The 19,359-nt window shown below is 43.4% G+C and overlaps 1 protein-coding gene across 2 annotated transcripts in view; it reads left to right on the forward strand.

Moving 5' to 3' along the window:
- The window catches only part of maml3 (mastermind-like transcriptional coactivator 3), a 149,436-nt gene extending 130,101 nt beyond the window's left edge, over window positions 1–19,335 (forward strand). Inside the window, exons 4-6 of one of the 2 annotated variants that reach the window (XM_012870218.3) lie at window positions 5,219–5,476; window positions 9,650–9,740; window positions 14,886–19,335. In XM_012870218.3, the coding sequence (XP_012725672.2) occupies window positions 5,219–5,476; window positions 9,650–9,740; window positions 14,886–15,967 (1,431 nt within the window). In that variant the 3' untranslated portion in view covers window positions 15,968–19,335. The remainder of the gene's footprint in view (window positions 1–5,218; window positions 5,477–9,649; window positions 9,741–14,885) is intronic. The other variant, XM_036137140.1, reaches the window with a different exon arrangement.
- The last annotated feature ends 24 nt before the right edge of the window (window positions 19,336–19,359 follow it).

Below are 19,359 nucleotides of genomic sequence, written 5' to 3' on the forward strand. Positions count from 1 at the left end.
TATTTTAACAAGGTACCTCTTCTGTACTGTTGGTATATTTAGAAGCGAGGACATTTCAGGACTGGACTTGTTGCACAGGTGCCATCCTATCAGAGTAGCATGCCGGTGTTCACCGAGCTTCCTAAGGTCGACCCATTCTTTCACAAATGTTTGTAGAAACAGTCTGCAGGCCTTAGGGCTGGATTTATACCTCTGTGGCCATGGAAGTGATAGGAGCACCTGATTCAATCATTTAGATTGGGTGAGCGAGTGCGTTTGGCATCATAGTGTAGGTCGGGAGTCCAGAAGTTGTCCTGTTATCTGTTGAAATCTTGCTCTCTCTCACTCTGGTGCAGCCTGAACAAACAGCACACATGTCTCAACATGTCATAGGCAATAGTTTTCTTCTAAATAGCTTCTCTGATTTTATTTCTGTGCACCTCAGTGAAAATAACTAACTTTGAGTCTTCTTCTCTCAGTAGCAGCGTCCACACTGAAGGGCGTCGATGTTATTGAGCGCTAAGTATGTAGCGGAAAAACTCGGTGTGACGGTGCCAAAACGCACACACAGGTCCACACAACTTAATAAGCATTAAAAGAAGCAAAAAGAACCGTTCTAATCTAAAGTTAGCTCTAAACAACACTAAGGCTACGTTCACACTGCAGGTCTTAATGCTCAATTCTGATTTTTTTTGTGAAATCTGATTTTTTTGCGTGTCCGTTCACATTTCCAAATATATGCAACTTGTATGTGATCTCCTGTGCGAACTGAATGCATTCAACCTAAGTGTCCCGCATGCAACACTAGAGGACATGATGACGTCACACGTAGCAAGCGTCCTCAGTGTTTGCGGAAGTAAACCTAGATTATAATGCTGGCGCACATTTTGTGGCCATTAATTTATTTTCTAACCGGAGCTTTCCCTCCATTGACTGCTCTCCTCATTGTAGTCCGCTATGGGTGTCGTCTTTCTTCCCGCTTCTGCATAGCAGGACGCAGAATAGTAACGTTTGTCGAGTATCAATGACGTGTTGGTCGGATAAATGCGACCCGGCCGTACAGACACAGGTCGCATTTGAAAAGATCAGATACGTATGGATTCAGGACCACATATCCAAGCGGCCTGGGTCGCATTTGAAAAAATCCGATCTGTGTCGTTCAGATTGTCATGAAAAGATCAGATACAGGTCACATATGGGCAAAAACAATCGGAATTGGGTCACTTCAGGCTGCAGTGTGAACGTAGCCAAAGTGTAGAAGATAAAAAGTAAATACCAGAGTAAATAAATATCGCCCAGTGGAAAATAAATGTTTTAACAGTGGAAAAGATTCCCGCCTATTTACATAACGCACAATACTACGATATGCTATATGCATGACAGTGCAGCAGCAGCCTGAAGTAGCTAAGCCGTGTGCAAGTTTCCTCAGAATCTGGGGACAGCGTAAAATGTTAATGATCGGATCAGAACCTCATCAGTAGCTTGACAAAAACAGTCATTGAGTTTGTTGGGAGCAGCAGAGATTATAAAGTGTGACAGCAGCAGGGAGAAACGACCTGTGGAAGCGCTCCTTAGAGCATCTGGGATGCAGCAGTCTGTCCCTGAAAGAGCTCTCCAGCTCTGCAGCAGCTCCATGCATGAGGTGGGAGACATCGTCCATCAGTGGTTTTCCTTACAGTCCTTCTGTCTCCCACCACCTGCACTGGGTCCAGGGGGCATCCCAGGACAGAGCTGACCCTCCTAATCAGCTTATCCAGACGCTTCCTCTCAGTGACAGATAAGCTGCTGCTCCAACAAACCACCGTACAAGATGGCTGATGCCACCACAGAGTTAAAGAAGCCTCCTCAGGAGGTAAATGAAAATGTGACGATGGAATAGTGTTCAGACGGCCGTGGTTTCTGTTTTAGGATCGGAGTATTTCTGTGGATTTCGGTCTTGGCCCTTCTCTGATTAGCCGTTAGCTTTAGCCTGCTGGACCGGCTAATCTGCGTTTGTGGTAATCAGACACCAGGAGAGTTATCTTCTGAGGCGACAGTCTGTTAAACTCGACTCAGAAAGATTACCAAGGACTCTGATCCGAGTAGAACCGGCCTGTTTTTGTATGCAGACTGTGTGAGATTTGTTGGGGTCTGCCCAGCGCTTCGGAGGGCGACCAGGCACGGCGGCCATAACCGGTCCTCCGAGCGCCATCTGCTCCTCGCCGCAGCTACTGTTGCCAGGGTACCTGCTCTCCTCTCCTCCTTTCCATGGCTCATCACCTCCCAGCTCACTCCTGATTTTTTTTTTTTTTCTTTTTCTCCCTAAAGCACATCAGCACTCAAGTCTCCTGCCTCCTTCCTCGGCTCGCTCTTGGCGATTTATTTTCTCTTTTCTTATCCTATCAGGAAGATGCATTGCTTTTCACCGAAAAATCTTTTAATGTCTCATGTCCGTCTTTTCTGTTTAATCCTTATTTGTGTGGACATGATGCGGGCCGCCCTCTCTTTTGGGGGGGGGGGGGGGGGGTTCTGAAGAGAGAGGAAAGAGAAAGGAGCTTGGAGGAGATGTTTGGAGAAAAGGGAAGAAAAGAGAGAGCGTGAGATGGGGAGAGAGGGACAGATCGTAGATCAGAACCGTCATGATTGAGCCATCTGCTGAGAGGAGGCCACTGAGACTCTCACACACACACATACACTAACACACACACATTTCTGAGATTAAAGATCACCACTGCCACCTGTTGGTAGTTTCCCAACACTGCGTCCTTCTGCAGGCAATCATCTGCCTGCTCTGCTTCCATCAAGGCACAAACAAGCGGAGATGAGACACGTATCTGTGAACATCGATCAGTCTGGTCTGCCTGTCTGTTAAGCCGGTCTTGAGCGGCCCGACTCTGTTTGCTCTGCAGGGTGTTTTGGCGCTCTAATATACGAGCTTTATCTTCACCTTCCTCCTTTCTAAGAAGAGCAGAGTCTCAACGCGGATTATGAGGCTTTGGCTCTTTCAGAACACGTCGAGTATGGTTGTGTTTTAGAGATATTTAACTGAGGCCGTGATTCGGCGCCGTAATCCTGTTGTTGCCGTTTCCTCGCTTGCCTGCAGATAAATGTGATTTGTCGTACGCAGTCCGACGCACCGTGTTGTTGTTGTTGCATTTGTTTTTTTTTGTTTTTTTCTTCCCTATGTCTGCAAACGCTTCTCGTTGGCCCTGAAAATGTTCCCTCTGCTTCCATCCTCCCCATTTTCAATTGCCGGCAAGCCTAAACGATGTCCACTCTTGCTCCGCTGTCTAACCTTTAATAGACCCATAAACGCTGCGCTCCCATTGGCCAGAGCAGGCCATTTCATCCTATTAGAGATTAGCATACGGCCGAGTGGAGAGGGAAGTGCTCTTTATATGATAATGAGGAGATAATGTATGCGGAGAGGACAAACCAGCGCCCCACTGGGAGGACTCAGGGTGGCCCATGTCTGTCTTTACTTTGCGCTGCCTCTTTGTGAGCTGAACGCCGCCATACACAGGCTGAGTAAAGTCTAAAATCTTTGTGAGCGCACTGAATATTTCCTCCTCTCCACCTGATTCCTTATTGTGTCGTGATAAAGAGCATTTAGTGAATCAGGCGAGTTTTTTTTTTTTTTTTGCCGTTTCAAATCACTTCATTAGGTGATGAGATGCTGATGCCGCTGTTTTTTTGGGGGGGTGACCAGCTGTAAGTACACAAGAACATGAATAGGACTTGGGAAATTATGTTTGTTTAGATAAAAAAAGAGAGGGTTTTATATAGTTCTCCATTTCTCTGCCTAGGCAGAGAGGGAAACCTAGAAGCTGCTGAGAAAAAAGAGCTGCAGAGCTCGTTTTGTACCCGTGCGTTGCCGTGACGTCCCTTCCTCCTTATATTATATACTCGTTAACAAGGCTCCCATGTGCTAAAACCGTTTCACATCCCTTTATTCTGCTTGGTAGTTTTGTATGTTCGTGCATTATGAAGGTACTTAGACACAAATACGCTAAAATCCCATCTTACTTTATATGTTATCTTATGGAAAACGTGTTTCACCCAGTTTGGATGCAAGTAGAAATCTGACACATGACGCTGAACCGTTGGAGCCTTTCTGAAAACAACACAAACCACGTTGTTTTTCTCCAGTCCAGCGTTACTGCCAAGGTGAAGCTGCATCTAGTTGTTAAAGATCTGGAAACCGTGGTTCATGCTGTCTTTACGCCTCACCCAGACTGCTGCAGAGCGTTTCAGTCCGGATCAGCGATCAGCGTTCTCACCTGTGGCTACAGATCAAACTGGCTTCTCCATCTGTCTCCAGTACCTTTTTTACGGTTTAAATTGGCCCGGTCCAGTCTTACTTAGCTGATCTTCTCAACATCTGCCCAACCAGTCAGGATCTCATAGATGTTCCTGAAATATGAAGGTGATGAAGGGCGAGCTGCTCAGAACATACAGACATTCCCACTTTAAGCTCTTTTCTTTTCTTTTACTTTCGGTTTTGATCCCAAATGAAGGGCTCGGTCCTTTGATTCAGGTGCATCTAAGAGTTACAGGCCGGTAGTTCTCAAGGACTGGACTTAGGCTCCACGGCTTTAGTCTGTGAAGAAATTAGCAGTACTGTGAATTAAATACTGCTGCTTAATAGCTTTTTTTAAATGTGCTGTATGAATTTGTTGATGACTCGTAGAACGATGCAAAGACTTCCCTGAACAATCGATGGTATAGAAAGCGCGACAGCAGCTTATTTGACTGTTTAGAAACAAAATTAAGGAGGGTTTTTATTTGTAAAGTTTGTTTTGTGGTGTAAAGCTGTTTAGAGTTTGTTTTTGGGGAGGGTTTCAGAGACTAATTAAAGCTGTGTTTAGTCTGTTATTGTGCATTTTAATACCTTTTTGGTTAGTTGCACAATAATTAAATGTTTCAAATAGTCCTATTTTATAATTGAAAAAAATTAGATTATAAAAAAACCTGAAGTGCAATTAAAAAAGTATGTTTTTTTTTTTATTAGAGGTTAAACATTTAAATTTCTCAGGCTACCATAAACCAAATCCAGGCAACTTAGAAGTCCCATCTGACTGAGTGATGAGCTTTGGAAAAGCCTTAAGGCTTGTTTGTTGGTATCATACAAAGAAACATTTCCCAAATGAAGTTTTAATGTTCTGTTTTAATGTCAAAGCTACAGTGTCGGTCATCTGCGCCAATTAGCAGTTCAACAGGCTCTCTGACCTGCTGCGTTCTGTTTCTTTTGACGTTGCAGGAGCAAGGCGTGGTGGGAATGTCCCGGCCGCCTGGCGCAATACCCCCTCCTCACCCCGCTGGGGGCGTCGCCTCGGGCGTGGGCCCCAGCCAGGGGTCGGGTCCACCTTCGGGCTACGCAGGCAGCCAGCAGCAGGCGACCATGATGAAGCAGATGATGGCGATGGAGCGGGAGAAGAGGGTGCAGATGCAAATGATCGAGCAGCAGAAGCAGCAGATCCTACGGGAGCAAAGACAGCAGCATCTTCTGGCCGAGCAGGTGAAGCTTTAGAGCTCTGCTTCTGTGTGTGTGACTCGTTTGTTTTGCGTGTGCAGATGTCTGCGTCTGCAGCTCCAGCAAGCAGCAGCCAACCCTCTCCCGCTCCTTACCGAAGTCGGGTTGCATGTATAATTACTCGCATGCAGCCCTCTCCTCACCGTTTCCTTTTCATCTCTGTAATGTGTGTTTTGTTTTTTTTTTTGGCTCGTACGCCTCCTGCTGTGATAATGCGGCGTTTCCTTTTTATTTCGCCTTCTGTGAGGGGAATCAAGTGTTAAAGAGTTCTGAACTATGAAGTTGCCACCCACCATGTTGCTTTTAATTGGATCTGCAAAAAAGAAAACACACTCAGAGGCGCACAGACACACACACACAAATAAAAATGAAAACCCGGTCTGGCTGGATATTATAACAGCCACCAGTTCATGTCCAGGAGCTACTTCCAGCACCTTGCAGAAGTCCAAGCACAAACCTCACTGAACTTTACTTAGATTTTATGTGCTAGACCAAAACAAATGGTGCATAGCTGTTAAAGTGGAAGGAAAATGATACAGGATTCTTGTTCTTTAAATACAACTTAAACAGTGTGACAGTATGTTCACCGCGGAGTGTTTGCCCGTTCCTCTCTGCAACACAGCTCAGACTCATTCACGGTGGATGGGAGGGCATCTGTGGACAGCAGCTTTCACGTCCTGCCGCGCTGGGATCTGAACCTTTCCCCAGCATGCGCCCGTACAGTTTGGGGACGGGTCAGGAAGTTTAGTGTGGTTTCCTGCACACAGGTGAGCATATGCACTACAAAAACGGAACTTAAAGTTAAATTTTCTGAAAATTAGTGTATCTGTTCTTGATTTGAGCAGGTAAATAAGGTGATCTGCCATAATAAGATATTTGCATAAAATAGGACAATTTATTTCATCGTTATTTCAAGGCAGGATGTCTAATATCTTAATTTAGGGGTCAAAAATCATTATTGGGATATCTTATTACCTACTCAATCAAGACACAAAAACACTAGTGTTAAGACATTTTGCTTATTTTAGATCGTTTTGCAGTGGTTAAAAGTTCTGCTTTCTCTCTGTCCACAACACCTTCTTTACATGGATTGTGGCGAACTTTACAGGTTATTGCCTTCTTTCAGCAGGGACTTCTTGTCTTTCTTCCATTAAGTCCAGATTTGTGGAGTGTGCAACTCATAGTGGTCAAATCAGCAGAATCTCCCACCTGAGCAGTGGATCCCTGCAGCTCCCCTAGAGCCTCCATGGGCCTCTTAGCTGCTTCAGATTAAAGCTTTCTGTGAGCGTTTTGTCAGTTTAGGTGGACGTCCATATCTTGGTGCCATACTTAGTCCCTTTTGGGATATTGTTTCATAACCTAACCCTACTTTAAACTTCTCCACAGCTTTATTCCTCAACCTGTCTGCTGTGCTCATTGGTCTTCGTGCTGTTGACTAATATTCTCTAACAAACCTCTGCACTGCAAAAATAGAACTCAAAATAAGAAATTATTTCTTGAAATTAGATAATTTTTCCTTGATTTGTGCAGGTAAATAAAATTATTTGCCAATGGAATAAGATTTTTGCACTTAAAATATAGGCACAATTCATCTCCATCATATTATTTCAAGTGAAGTATATCTAATTATCTTTATTTTAGGGGTAAAAATATTAATTCCATTGGCAAATAATCTTATTTACCTGCTCAAATTAAGGACAAATACATTCATTTCAAGAAAATTTTACTTATTTTTAGTTCTCTTTTTGCAGTGTGAGGCCTTCAGAGAGAAGCTGGATTCATACTGAGCTTAACTTATCCACAGGTGGACTTATTAGGTAACATACTGGATGCCATTATTTATACCAGATTTTAATTGGTGGTATTGGATTAAGGGGAGAAGAATACACAGCCACGTGTGTTAGATTTGTAGTTGTACAAAAATAAAAGTAAACCATTACTCTTAACGAATATTCCGGGCTTTGTGTTGCTGCAGCGCATATAATCCCAATAAAATAGATTAAAGTTTGCCGTGGGAAGGTGCTGTAATTACTCTTTCTGAACTGACCACGCATTCCCGTTTTTCTCTAATTGAGCCTTTCACTTCTGTAGCAACCTGGCCACCAGCTGTGTGAAGTCAGCTGTACCACCACCTGTCTCCAACAGGTTGAACATCTGTCTGAATCAAGACCGCCGTCTGTCTAGCAGCCAACATCTGGCTGGTTTTAACTGTATCAAACATCTGTCTGTTTTGCCTCAGATCAGCCCAGTCATCACGAGGCCGACGTTTAGCTTTGCTTTACCAAACAACTGACCGACCTCAGCCCTGCTAGGCATCTGTCTTACATTTACCTTAAACAGCATTATCTGCTGTAAGCATCTGCTGCTTCCTCCCACATCTGTCTTTTTCCCGTAACACCTGGTTCAGTTATCCAAACACCTGGATCAGCATAGCTGGCGAGGTGTCACCCGTCTCACTTTAGAGTCATCTCACATCTGTGTCCTCTCTGGTTACAGCTGTCATCAACATCTGTTTAGTTCACTTTGCAACAAAAAGTGGCGTTGCACCAAAAAGTGATGTCACCAAGTTGTTTAATCTTGAATTTTGTTGCTTGATTCAAATCAAGTACGAATTACTGATACTTATTGCATTAAAAACCGCTAAAGGTTTTGCAGATGAAATGTACTGAGATACTGTTTTAAGTGAAATTAAATTGAATAAACAACATTCTTTTGAATGAATTAACATGAAAACCTGTTACAACGATGCAGGTTTAATAACTATAAAGTTAGAACAACATATTTCTTCTAAATTGAGGTAATATAAACGGCCCAATCCACACCCTGACTTGAATCTGATTGAGGGAGCTAAAGATTAGGGGGATGGCAAAGAGGCCTTCCAACCTCAAAGACTTGGAGCACATCACTGAAGATAAAATGTCAAAATGCCAAAGGAAACATGCGAACAGCTGGTCAGCAAGGGCGCGATCACTCTAATGCTAGTAAAGATTTTTCCAGCGACTATTAAGGGTATATATAATTTCAGAAACGTTTACGATTAAGGCAGTCCCTTTTTTCAAGATACCGGTTGCGCGGTTTGAGACAAGGTTTGGAGTTAATCTGAAAAATTAGAAGTTATGCTATATATTCATAGCTTTATATAAAAGGAGTGAATACCCTGGCAGCCCACCCTGGATCAAATCAGTACACATCAAATGACAGGTAAACTATCTTTAAATGACAACATTTCACAACGTAGAGCACAAGGTGTTGGGGATCTGTCCTGAAACTGATCAGAGGTTGCAAACTTGCTTCAATGATCCAGATTCTTTGCACTGTTCCCAGTTCTGCTCTGGAGCTGCAGAAACACAGAAATCCATTCCAAGCTTTCATCCAAAAACATTTTTATCAGTCGTATGCTTCCATCACACCTTTGGTAACAGAAAGTGGGTCCACTCACTGTTACGGCTGCATTACAGGGGAAAAACGTGGCGTGAGCTTTAGGATGTCGGTCACTCAGATTTATCTCAGCTATGGACCACAAGTCCGTCCAGAGGGACAAATATATTATTAATAAGCAGAGTTTTAATGCATGATGTGATGTTTTCTAGTCTACCAAATGTTGAATCCCAGCAGTCCTGAGCCGCTGTCAATCGCTTGTGTGCAGCTGTACTACCTACCTTTTGTAATGCTTAATTATAATCAGCTCTTGGCAAAAACTTGTTTCCTCTGTCCCAGCTTTTTCAGAATCCGTTGATGCCGTTAAGTAGATTTGTAATATCGCCACCTTCCTAAAATAATGGCCTAAATTTTTTATTTTTTTTTTCAGGTTTATCAGAAGACACTCAATAAATAATACGGCAAACGAGTCAAGTTGATTTAGGCAAAACAATCACTTCTGGTAAAAACAAATGACTTAGGCCATTATTTTAGGAAAGTTAAGACGATGTGATGTTTTCTCACAAAGAAATATCTTTGCCTCATAATCTCTAAAATTATTTAATATCTAAGGAAAAAAGTTAGTTTTATTTGGATTTTCCAGCCCCTCAGCCTTTTCTCTTATGGTGAGGTGAGCTGCATGATGATGCCGAGTCGTCAACAGATGGATTCGTCCTGAGAGAGGGTCACGCCGCTCTAACATGAACTCATAATAAACCGTATTTGCATGTGTGTCCTTAGCTCCAGCAGCAGCAGCAGCAGCAGCAGCATCTCCCCAGACAGATGGGCCAGGGCCAGAGGAATCCATATCCCCAAGTCAATCAGTACCAAGGTGAGACACGCAAAACACCCGCATTCATTTCATCTGCAAAGATCCATTAAAAGGTAGCAGGCAGTCGGGCTGGGTCAGATATGAGGCGAGCTTCAAACACATGTTCTGTGCCTGGCAAAAGTGCTTATGCCCTTTTAATTTTTATTTATTACATTTTGTCGTAGAACTACAGTAAAAGTTACTTTGTTCTGATGGGATTTCATACCACAAACAAGCGAATTATTGTGAGGTCCAGAAAATGAAACGTGGTGTCAAACATTTCTTTTACAGATAAAGTGTGGTTTGCATATTTATTCATCTCTCCTTCACTCAGCTTCCCAGAATCCAGTGCCGCTAATTGAATAAGATAAGATAGGCTTTATTGATCTTCCATTGGAGAAATTCACATGTCACATCGGCTCAGTAATCAGTAGTCATAGGAAAGAGGAGTCAAGTAGGACGAGGTGCATCAAATATATACACAGTGTGTCTTCGTTATACCATGGATCAAAAAAGAGTAGGTAAGAAAAAGCAAAAAAGAAAGAAAAAATACAAAAAGAAATAAAGCAGAGGATGTCTTATGTACATTCATGGTGACTTATACACGTGTGTATTGACATACATCCGTATATTCGGATGTTGGTAGCAGCAGAAGTCACTTCTTTCAGGATTATTGCACAGTGTATTAAAAAGAATTGCACATTAGTTATTGCATGTTGGTTATTACAGTTGCAGTTATAGTTACGGTTGTGGTTACAGTTATTTTGTAGATTTGTATAATCTGATGGCAGTAGGAATGAATGAATAAAATTTGCCTGTGTACACTTTATTCTAATCTAGCCTTTGTGGAAGAGCGACCTTTGCTTATAGAAGAGCCCAGGGAAGTCCCATTCGTAGTTTGGCAGAAACCACACAGGGGATACAGTGTAGCGCGTTCAAAGTGAAAAGTGAGGCAGAAAAGTATCGGCAAACCACCTTGAAAACACAATCTCCGCCGTGAGGCACGGTGATGGCAGCACCGTGCCGTGGGAAAGCTGCTCAGAGGTGATAGGAGATGGATGGAGCTAAACACATGGGAAAATCCTATTAGAGGCTATAAAAGACTTGAGACCAGGGTGGGGACTTACCCTCCACACTGCAAAAAGAGAACTAAAAATAAGTAAAATTTTCTTGAAATGTATGTATTTTTCCTTGATTTGAGCAGGTAAATAAGATTATTTGCCAATGGAATAAGTATGTTTACCCTTAAAATAAGACAATTAGATATCCTGCTCTTGAAATAAGATGAAGGCGATGAAATTTTCCTATTTTAAGTGTAAAAATCTTATTCCATTGGCAAAGAATCTTATTTACCTGCTCAAATCAAGGAAAAATTAACTCAGTTCAAGAAAAAAAAAATTCTTATTTTTAGTTCTATTTTCGCAGTGCACAGACCCTACACTGCAATAACAGATGTAAGAATAAGCAGAAATGTTCTTAAAATTAGTGTTTTTGTCCTAGATTTACACAGGTAAATAAGATGATGTGCCAATGGAATGAGTATTTTGACCCCTAAAATAAGATAATTAGACATCCTGCACTTGAAATAAGAGGATGGAGGTAAATTGTTCCTATTTTAAGTGCAGAAATCTTTTCTATTGGCAGATCATCTTATTTACCTGCTCAAATCAAGGACTGATACACTCATTTTAATAAAATATTACTTATTTTTAGTTCAGTTTTTGCAGTGTAAACATCAAGCCAGCGCTACAATGCTGTGGTGTATACACTGCAAAAACTGAACTAAAAATAAGTAATATTTTCTTAAAATGAGTATATCAGGTAAATAAGATGATCTGCCAACGGAATAAGACTTTTGCACTTAAAATAGAACCAGCTCATCTCCATCAGCTTATATCAAGTGCAGGATGTCTAATTGTCTTATTTTGGGAGTCAAAATACTCATTCCATTGGCACATCAGCTTATTTACCTGCTCAAATCTAGGACAAAACCCACAAATTTTAAGAACATTTTACTTATTTTTAGATCTGTTTGTGCAGTGTAGTTCATCATTTCCTCTCACAATTCATACAAATAAAATACGGTGAAGTTTGTAGTAGCAGTGTGCTAATTGGGAACATTTCACAGGTAGTTAGTACTTTTGCAGCGCACTATATCTGCAGCTGTCGCCTTAACATGTGTAATAAATGTGCGGCAAACATAATAAAGCAGTTTCTACATCTCCCTATGTTCATGGATCAGGATGCTGGAAGCAGCACCGGCCAAATACTCCTGTCAGGCCCATCCCTGTCCCTTTTTATCTGCCTCAGTCAGATGCATATCAGTCATCTCTCCTCTGCCTCGTTCTCTGTGGGGGGAAATCTGATCTGCCTGTTACCACGGCAACCTGTCCGTCCTGGATCCCCCCCAGAGTCCCGGTGTAGTCAGCGCGACGGATGAGATGAGGGGTGGAGAGACGACGAGGTAGATGGTCCTGGGAGGTAGAAGATGAGGTTTGAGAATGAAGGAGAATGAAGGAGGAGTGAGGATGAGTGGGTGAGAGGATGATGGAGAGATGGAGGAGGGCGGGTCGGATCTCAAGCCGCTCGTAGCCATTGGTCCAGGAGATGTGGGTCGAGAGGAAGATGGTTCACGATGAAGCGGCTGTAGGTGTACGGTCAGAGTGAAGCTGCATGACGATAGGAAAACATGAAATATGTGATAATTCTGGTGAATCCTGAGGTGACTGTCATCTGCAATAAATAGGAAAGTCATTTAAAAGTGCTGATGTCATTCTTCTCTGGGTTCATAGGAAACGTCGACCCGGGATTATGAGTAGTCAATCCATGTATTTGGAAAACATGTCAACAACAAGCCTTTTATTTAAAAAAGATGCCTTAGGCCAATGTCTGCTGGTTTTGCATTGAAACAACTCAGTTGTGGTTATTGACTTGACCTTCAGACTTCTTACGTATCAGAAAATCGTTATCAGGTCTTCTAATTAGATTAATACAGTTTTAGATTGGTCATCAGCTGGTAGTTTTGCTGATCTGCTGCATAGAGGACCAGTCTCCCTAGGAATAGACGTCACAGGGGTAGTGGAGCAGCCCGTGTACGGAGGCATCAGTCCTCCACTGGGTTGGACTCCTGGCCCGCGGTCCTGGGCCGTACGTCTTCCCTCACTCTCTCAATCCTATTTCCTGTCTAACTACTTTCTAGTAAAGGCCACACACACATAACATGTCAGCATGGAGTACGCCAGGCATCTTGATCTTGACCTTTAGATGGATGAGACCATAACAGAGATGTTTGGCCTCGATACAGCATGATTTGAGAAACCTATATGAGCTCAAACCCTGAATGCCCACTTTCAGGCAAAGCAGTTGAAGGGTGATAGTTTGGGCTTTTCTTGCAGCCACAGGACCTGATGATAACTGTGCTACTACTGAGTCAACCAGGACCTCCTGGACTTAAGTACGGTAAAGTCAAATATGAGACCACCTGTGAAAAAGCTGAAGCTATGTCCAAGGTGGCTTCATGCAATTGGACATTTATTCCTGAGAAGGAATCAAGGGTGCACCTCCACACACAACACCACCACACACACACACATATATATAGTAATATATATATTATATAGATATCTAGATATCTATATATATTATATATATATATATATTATATATATTATATATTATACCTATATCGTTCTATACATATATATCTGTAATATTTATCATATATGTGTATTATATCATATATATAGATCATGTTGTATATATATATATATTTTATTCTATGTAAGTTCATCTACACACATATCTATATACATAAACTCTGTATGTATATATATATCATTCTGTCTCTTTCTATATATCTCTTCTGTGTCTCTATCTCTCTCTCTCTATCTGTTCTATCTATTACTATATCGTGTCTGTTATTATGTAGCCTACCAAATATTGCATCTATGCAGTTATATTAGCTTGGGAGCATTGGTGACGTTCATCTCTGCTCAGTTTCTTCCTACTCGTGAGCCTGGATTTCATTATCCACCAAGTTCACACTCTCCTGTTACATTTCAGGTCTGAATTTTAAGAAGAGGGGATTATTGGAATGGTGTCAGCGTTGGGTCTATTAAAGGATTTAGAGCCATTTTCACTTCTGCAGGCCCCTTTCAGCGCTGCTTTAATGGGAAAAAACACTCCGCTGTGTTTAACCGTGTCATGGATGGGAAATATTTTCACTATTCAGGAGTGCATTTGTCGCACATATAACATACAATGAAATGTGTCCTGATTCACTGCTCAGGCTGGAGGATAGACAGAAGGAAAAAAAATTAACTAGAAATACAAATAAAGCAGGAAAATGTACTCTAAAATATTGTATGATGAAAATATTCAAAACAGCATAAATTGTGTCAGTAAACCAATAACTGTCAGGCAAGCAGGAGCAGAAAGTGAAAGTAAAAGTGGTAATATATGTATATAAGATTGATCAGTGCAGGTACAGGAATCAAGTCGCGTTGTTCGTTAAAAATTATAAAGTTGATTATTCACTACAACATAGTTCCTATAGCAGGGGCAGGCAACTACGTTTCCTGAAACGGCCTAAAGCAACTATGGCTGTCATGGCCAGACCATGGGCTGAACTATATTTTTAAGTGTATATTAGAAAACACACGGTAAATATAAGTTTTGTCATCTACTGTCAACATTGCAACTGAATGTTAAAATGTCATTGTTCTTTTTGATGGCTCCACTCCTGTGGACTCTGGGGTCGATATCCTGCAGATCTGACCTGAAGCAGTGCTCGGCTGCTTTGATCACTCCGCGGGGCTCAAGGGTCCTGTTTGTTACTGTTGCAAACCAAGATGTGATGCTCATGTCAGAATGCTTTCAGCAGCAACATGTAGAAGGCTTTGAGCACCTTAGAAGAGACTCTAACCCCTCTCAGGGTCTTTGCGTGGTGTAGATGGTTTATAGCAGGGTGCTCAACACACAACCCTGATGGACTCCGGTTTTTAAGATGATGGTCCTGGACACACAGATACCAACTTTGTCTACCTAGGGCTAATCTGAGGGGAAGTCCAGCGCCTATCTACACTTATTTATAAATGTAATTTTGTGCCTCATCATCTCTTCATGTGTCTTTTCTTGCTGTAACATCTGTTTATTTTGCGTTCTTAGGTCCTCCCCAAGACCTGGCATCCAGGAGCCAATCACTCCAAAGCATGCGGCCCTCTCGTATCCTACAGCAGCAGCACAGCCAGCAGCAGATGGTCCAGATGAATTCTGTTCAGGGTCAGGGAGGCCCTGTGGGACCTCAAACCGAGATGGGACTACCGTATGGCGCCCAGGGGTCCAGCCAGGGTGCCCTGTATGGCCTCAACCCTTCAATGAGCCAAATGATGCACCAGCAGCACCAGAACCAAAGCGTCCAAGCCTCCATGGGTCTTCCACCGCAGCACAACCCTGCCGGGGGACCTCCGCGGCAGGCGGGTACAGGTCCTGGACTCGGAGGTATTCCCGGGGGCCCCGGGAGTAGTGGGGCCGGAGGTTACGGAGGGCAAGGGATGCGTATCAACTCCATAGCCCAGCAGCCCCTCAAAGGCCCTGTCAAAGGCCAATCCCAGAGACTGCAAAGCATGCTGGGAGGTGGAGGAGGTGGAGCGGGGATGGCAGCTGGCGGCTGGCCCCAGCAGCAAGGACAAGGTCTGCAGGGCATGGTGGGAGGAGTCGGAAGGACTACAGGAGGAGCGGGAGGAGACATGGTGGGGTTCAGCTCCTCCCAGGGTTATGGTATGCAGCCGGGTCAACCGCCCCGCATGACCAAGCAACACTTTCCAGGTCCTGGACAGGCTGGCCAGGGGCTGGACCCCAGGGTGGTTAACCCAGCTGCCACTATGGGCGGCCCAATGATGGGCCCCCACATGGGCAATCAGCCAAGGACCAATCAGCCCCGACCCATGGTCATGAACCAGGGGATGAACCAAGGGATGATGGCACAGGGGATGTCCGGGATGGGGGCTTTTGGGCCGGGTCCAGGAGGCCCAGGTCTAGGGGGAGGAGGAGGTGGACCCTACGGACCAGGGGGAGTTGCAGTCGGGGGTCAGCCACAGGGCTACCAAAGGACAGCCAATCAGGACATGTCATCCTATGGGTACGGGGGCGGGCCCTCAGGAGGGGGAGCCTTTGGTTTGGGTGACGGATCGGGGGCGGAGCTGGACTCGGGTGACGGGTGGATGGACGAGCTTTTCCAGAACCAATAGCCAATGGGGAACATTTTTAGAACGAACTAAGCTTTGGGACAAAACCTGAGAAAGTCCAACAGAAAGGAAGACATAGACTGGCATGTTTTGTTTTGTAAAACATGAGAAAGATTATAAATAAGTTCTGATATTATGTTTTCTGTGTGTGCGTGCGTGTGTGTGCGTGTGCGTGAGAAATGGAAGGAGCTCTCACATGTCTTGTGCATATTATTGAGAAAAAAAAAGCGATATAAGAATTAGGAGGTGTGTTTTATTAGTTTGCCTCTTTTCTCCCCTGGAGTAAATTTCTTTACGTTCCAGTGCTTCAAAACGATTGTGGTTTACACCGCGGCGCTTTGAGCCCGAGCTGATTTCAAACTGCAGGCTGATCTACAGGAAGGAAATATCATTCTCAAGGCAAAAAAAAAATTTAGTTTGTGTGCCACCCAGCTCAGATCTTTCAACTCTGAGCTCCCAACGCTCCCATTTCCTCTCTGATTCGTCCCCCCCCCACCTATGTGCACACACTCACACCCAAATCTGCCTCCCCCCCACTCTCTCCCTCCAGAGACTCATTCATCGCTTTCAGCGCTCCATTCTCTGTTTAAATTGTGCACATCACAACGGAACAAATGATGTTCCACTGTTGTGCAACACAAGCACAGTCTGGCCTCTTGTGCTTTGTGCTAGGCAACCCGTCCATATTTTTCATCTTTTTTTTTACGGGTTCATTTCCTGCATTGTGTAGTTCTGAGTGAAGAGAAGTCGCAGGGAGGGACACCGCAATATGAGCACGGGACGGGACAGACGGCTACAGGACAGCGAGCACCTGATATGACATGAACCAGTCTGTGGGACGCGAGCCTGCATTTCACGAGCCAGCCAGAAAATGATGGCTGGCCACTGAATGTACCCAAACGCCTCAAGTGACTTCTTCGTTTTAAGGGAAATTCATAGAGAAGCTCACCTACAGTGCCTTGCAAAACTCCAACTTGTTCATGTATTTATGTTACAGCCACAAACTTCTACTACTTACTAGCTTTCCTCTTGCCAATCTGCCATAAAGGTCAGAAGGTTCTTCAGTCGACACCTGAGCTGTGGCTCTGAGAAGCTCCTCCAGAGTTACCAGTGAGCCTCTTGGCTGTTTCTCTGACCAATGCTCCTCCGTTTGTCTGGCCGGTCTCCATGTTTCCATTGGGGGTGATGGACTGAGCAGTGCTCTATGAGATGTTTAAAGCTTTTCGCTGTTTTTTCCACAAACTGTCTCCCTGAGCTGCCTGCTGTGTAACTTGGTCTGCACAACGCTGTGTGTTCACCGATGTTCTCTGTTGAGGCCTTGGCAGGACATCTGGATTCATGCTGAGAATAAACTACACACAGGTGGACTCTATTTACCGAGCAAAGGTGACTTCTGCAGGCTATGCTTTGGGTTTTGCATTTATTCAGGTGCACCAGAGTCAGACTCAGCCATACTTAATAGTCATATCACTTCCCTTGGGAATCCCAGTGAAGTGATGGTGACTTGTGCAAGAACAGTGCAGAGAATGCACTAAAGACAGTTACGGGGGGGGTCAGGATAACTGAGGGAGGCGTTGTAGAGATTGATAGCCGCAGGCAGGAATGATTTCCTGTGGCGCTCAGTGGTGCATCTGGGTGAGAGGAGCCTTCTGCTAAAGGAGCTCATCTGCTGGGTCAGTGTGTCATGGAGAGGGTGTGAGACATTGTCTAAGATGGACTGTAGCCTGGACAGCATCCATCCTCCTCTGGATGGGGTGAACTCACATTCACTTTCAGATTGCTTTAAAAACAAAATTACAAACCTTGTATCGTTTCCCTCCCACTTACGTGGGTTACTCTGCTCGCCCATCACACAAAATCCCAATAGAATAAACAGAAGTCTGTGGTTGTAACGTGAAAGATGTGAGGAAAAAAGTGGGTAGGAATGCTTTTGCAAGGCGGTGTATTTCTTTGCTTTGTCCCTAGCCTCTGTCCGTCCGTCCATCCGTCCTTCTGCTCCTGCCATCAGCCCGGCTTTACGGCTGCGAACTGAAACCGTGCTGCGCTTCAACACTACTGCGAAACGACACCAGCCGCCCCGTCGTCGCTCACGACCCGCCGCTCAAAAGCTGGTATTCACCTCACAGGCCCACGCTGTCGAAGGCTGAGGTTCCCCGTAGGAATCTGTTGGCTTTACATCAGCCGCTCGTTCTTTCACTCATCATCACCTTCATCGAGCTGCCTCATCTATAGCCCCCACCCCGACACGTAAACATAAAAATCTAAAAAAGGTTTTATTGCTGTGGTTCTCGTCAACACGTGGCATCTCTAAATGTTTTGTATTATTCAGTAAAGGCAAGAGTGTCTGTTTTTTTAGGACAATGATGTAACCTGCAAAACCAAAAAAGCCTTCTGTTCCTCATGCTTGTTGTTGTTGTAAAATCCAGCCCTTTAATAGAACTCGGTCGTCCTGTAACGCGTTAGAAATGAGGCTCTACGTTTTTTTTTTTTTGTTTTTTTTTTGGTACACGCAGACAGATTTTTTGGGGTTGTAGCACTCAACCAGTTTTTTATCAAGGAAAGATGGTTGAATCATTGAGGCCCCCGCATCAGCGCTTTAAGCTCACAGATTGTCGGGTCTGCTCTCCATAAATAAAAATAAATAAAATTTAAAAAAGGAATTTCATGCTTCCAGAACTCCGGCGTACGTCCAGACGGGCTCGGACTTCAGCTCCACTCCCCCCCGTGTCCGTCTTGTCCTTTGTTAGAGTGAGAGCTCGGAGATCTGGTTTGGAAATCCCTTCAGGCAGAGAGCGGAAGCTTCCTCCAAATATCACAATACTGGGACCAAGTCTGTAGACAACATTTTAACAAAAATTGTTGTTGATGTTTATTTTTTATCTTTATTTCCTTCTTCTTCTTTTTTTTTTTTCTTTTCTTTTTTTACTGGTGCTGACATATATATGTGATTATGAGAAAAAAAAGTATATAAAAGATAATGGATATTTGTAAATATGTTTTTACAGGTTTAAATACATCAGATATTACAGTCTCTACTCTGTAAAGAATATACTGTTTGTTGGAAAATAGAGAAGTATTTTTATTTTTGTTTTTCGGTTTCACTTTTAACCCATCTGAGCTATGCCATTGCACTTCAGACAATGTCTTACTACTAATTTGTATTGTAAACCTCCTCTCATTTTTTTGGGATTTTTTTTTTTTTAGTTTGAGATTTTGTTTTGAAGCAGTGCTTACTTCTTTTTATCCTGTACAGAATATTGAAATGTTAACAAAAGAGAATTACAGAAGATTTTTTTTTTGTTTTTTTTCCAAAAAGATACAATAAAGAGAGAACGTTCTCGCTGGTCATATTAAACTAAAGTTAAAGTTGCTTTAAATTGTCAACTTCTTTTGGT

This window comes from Fundulus heteroclitus, chromosome 5 (genome assembly GCF_011125445.2).
Source record: "Fundulus heteroclitus isolate FHET01 chromosome 5, MU-UCD_Fhet_4.1, whole genome shotgun sequence".
NCBI lineage: Eukaryota > Metazoa > Chordata > Actinopteri > Cyprinodontiformes > Fundulidae > Fundulus > Fundulus heteroclitus.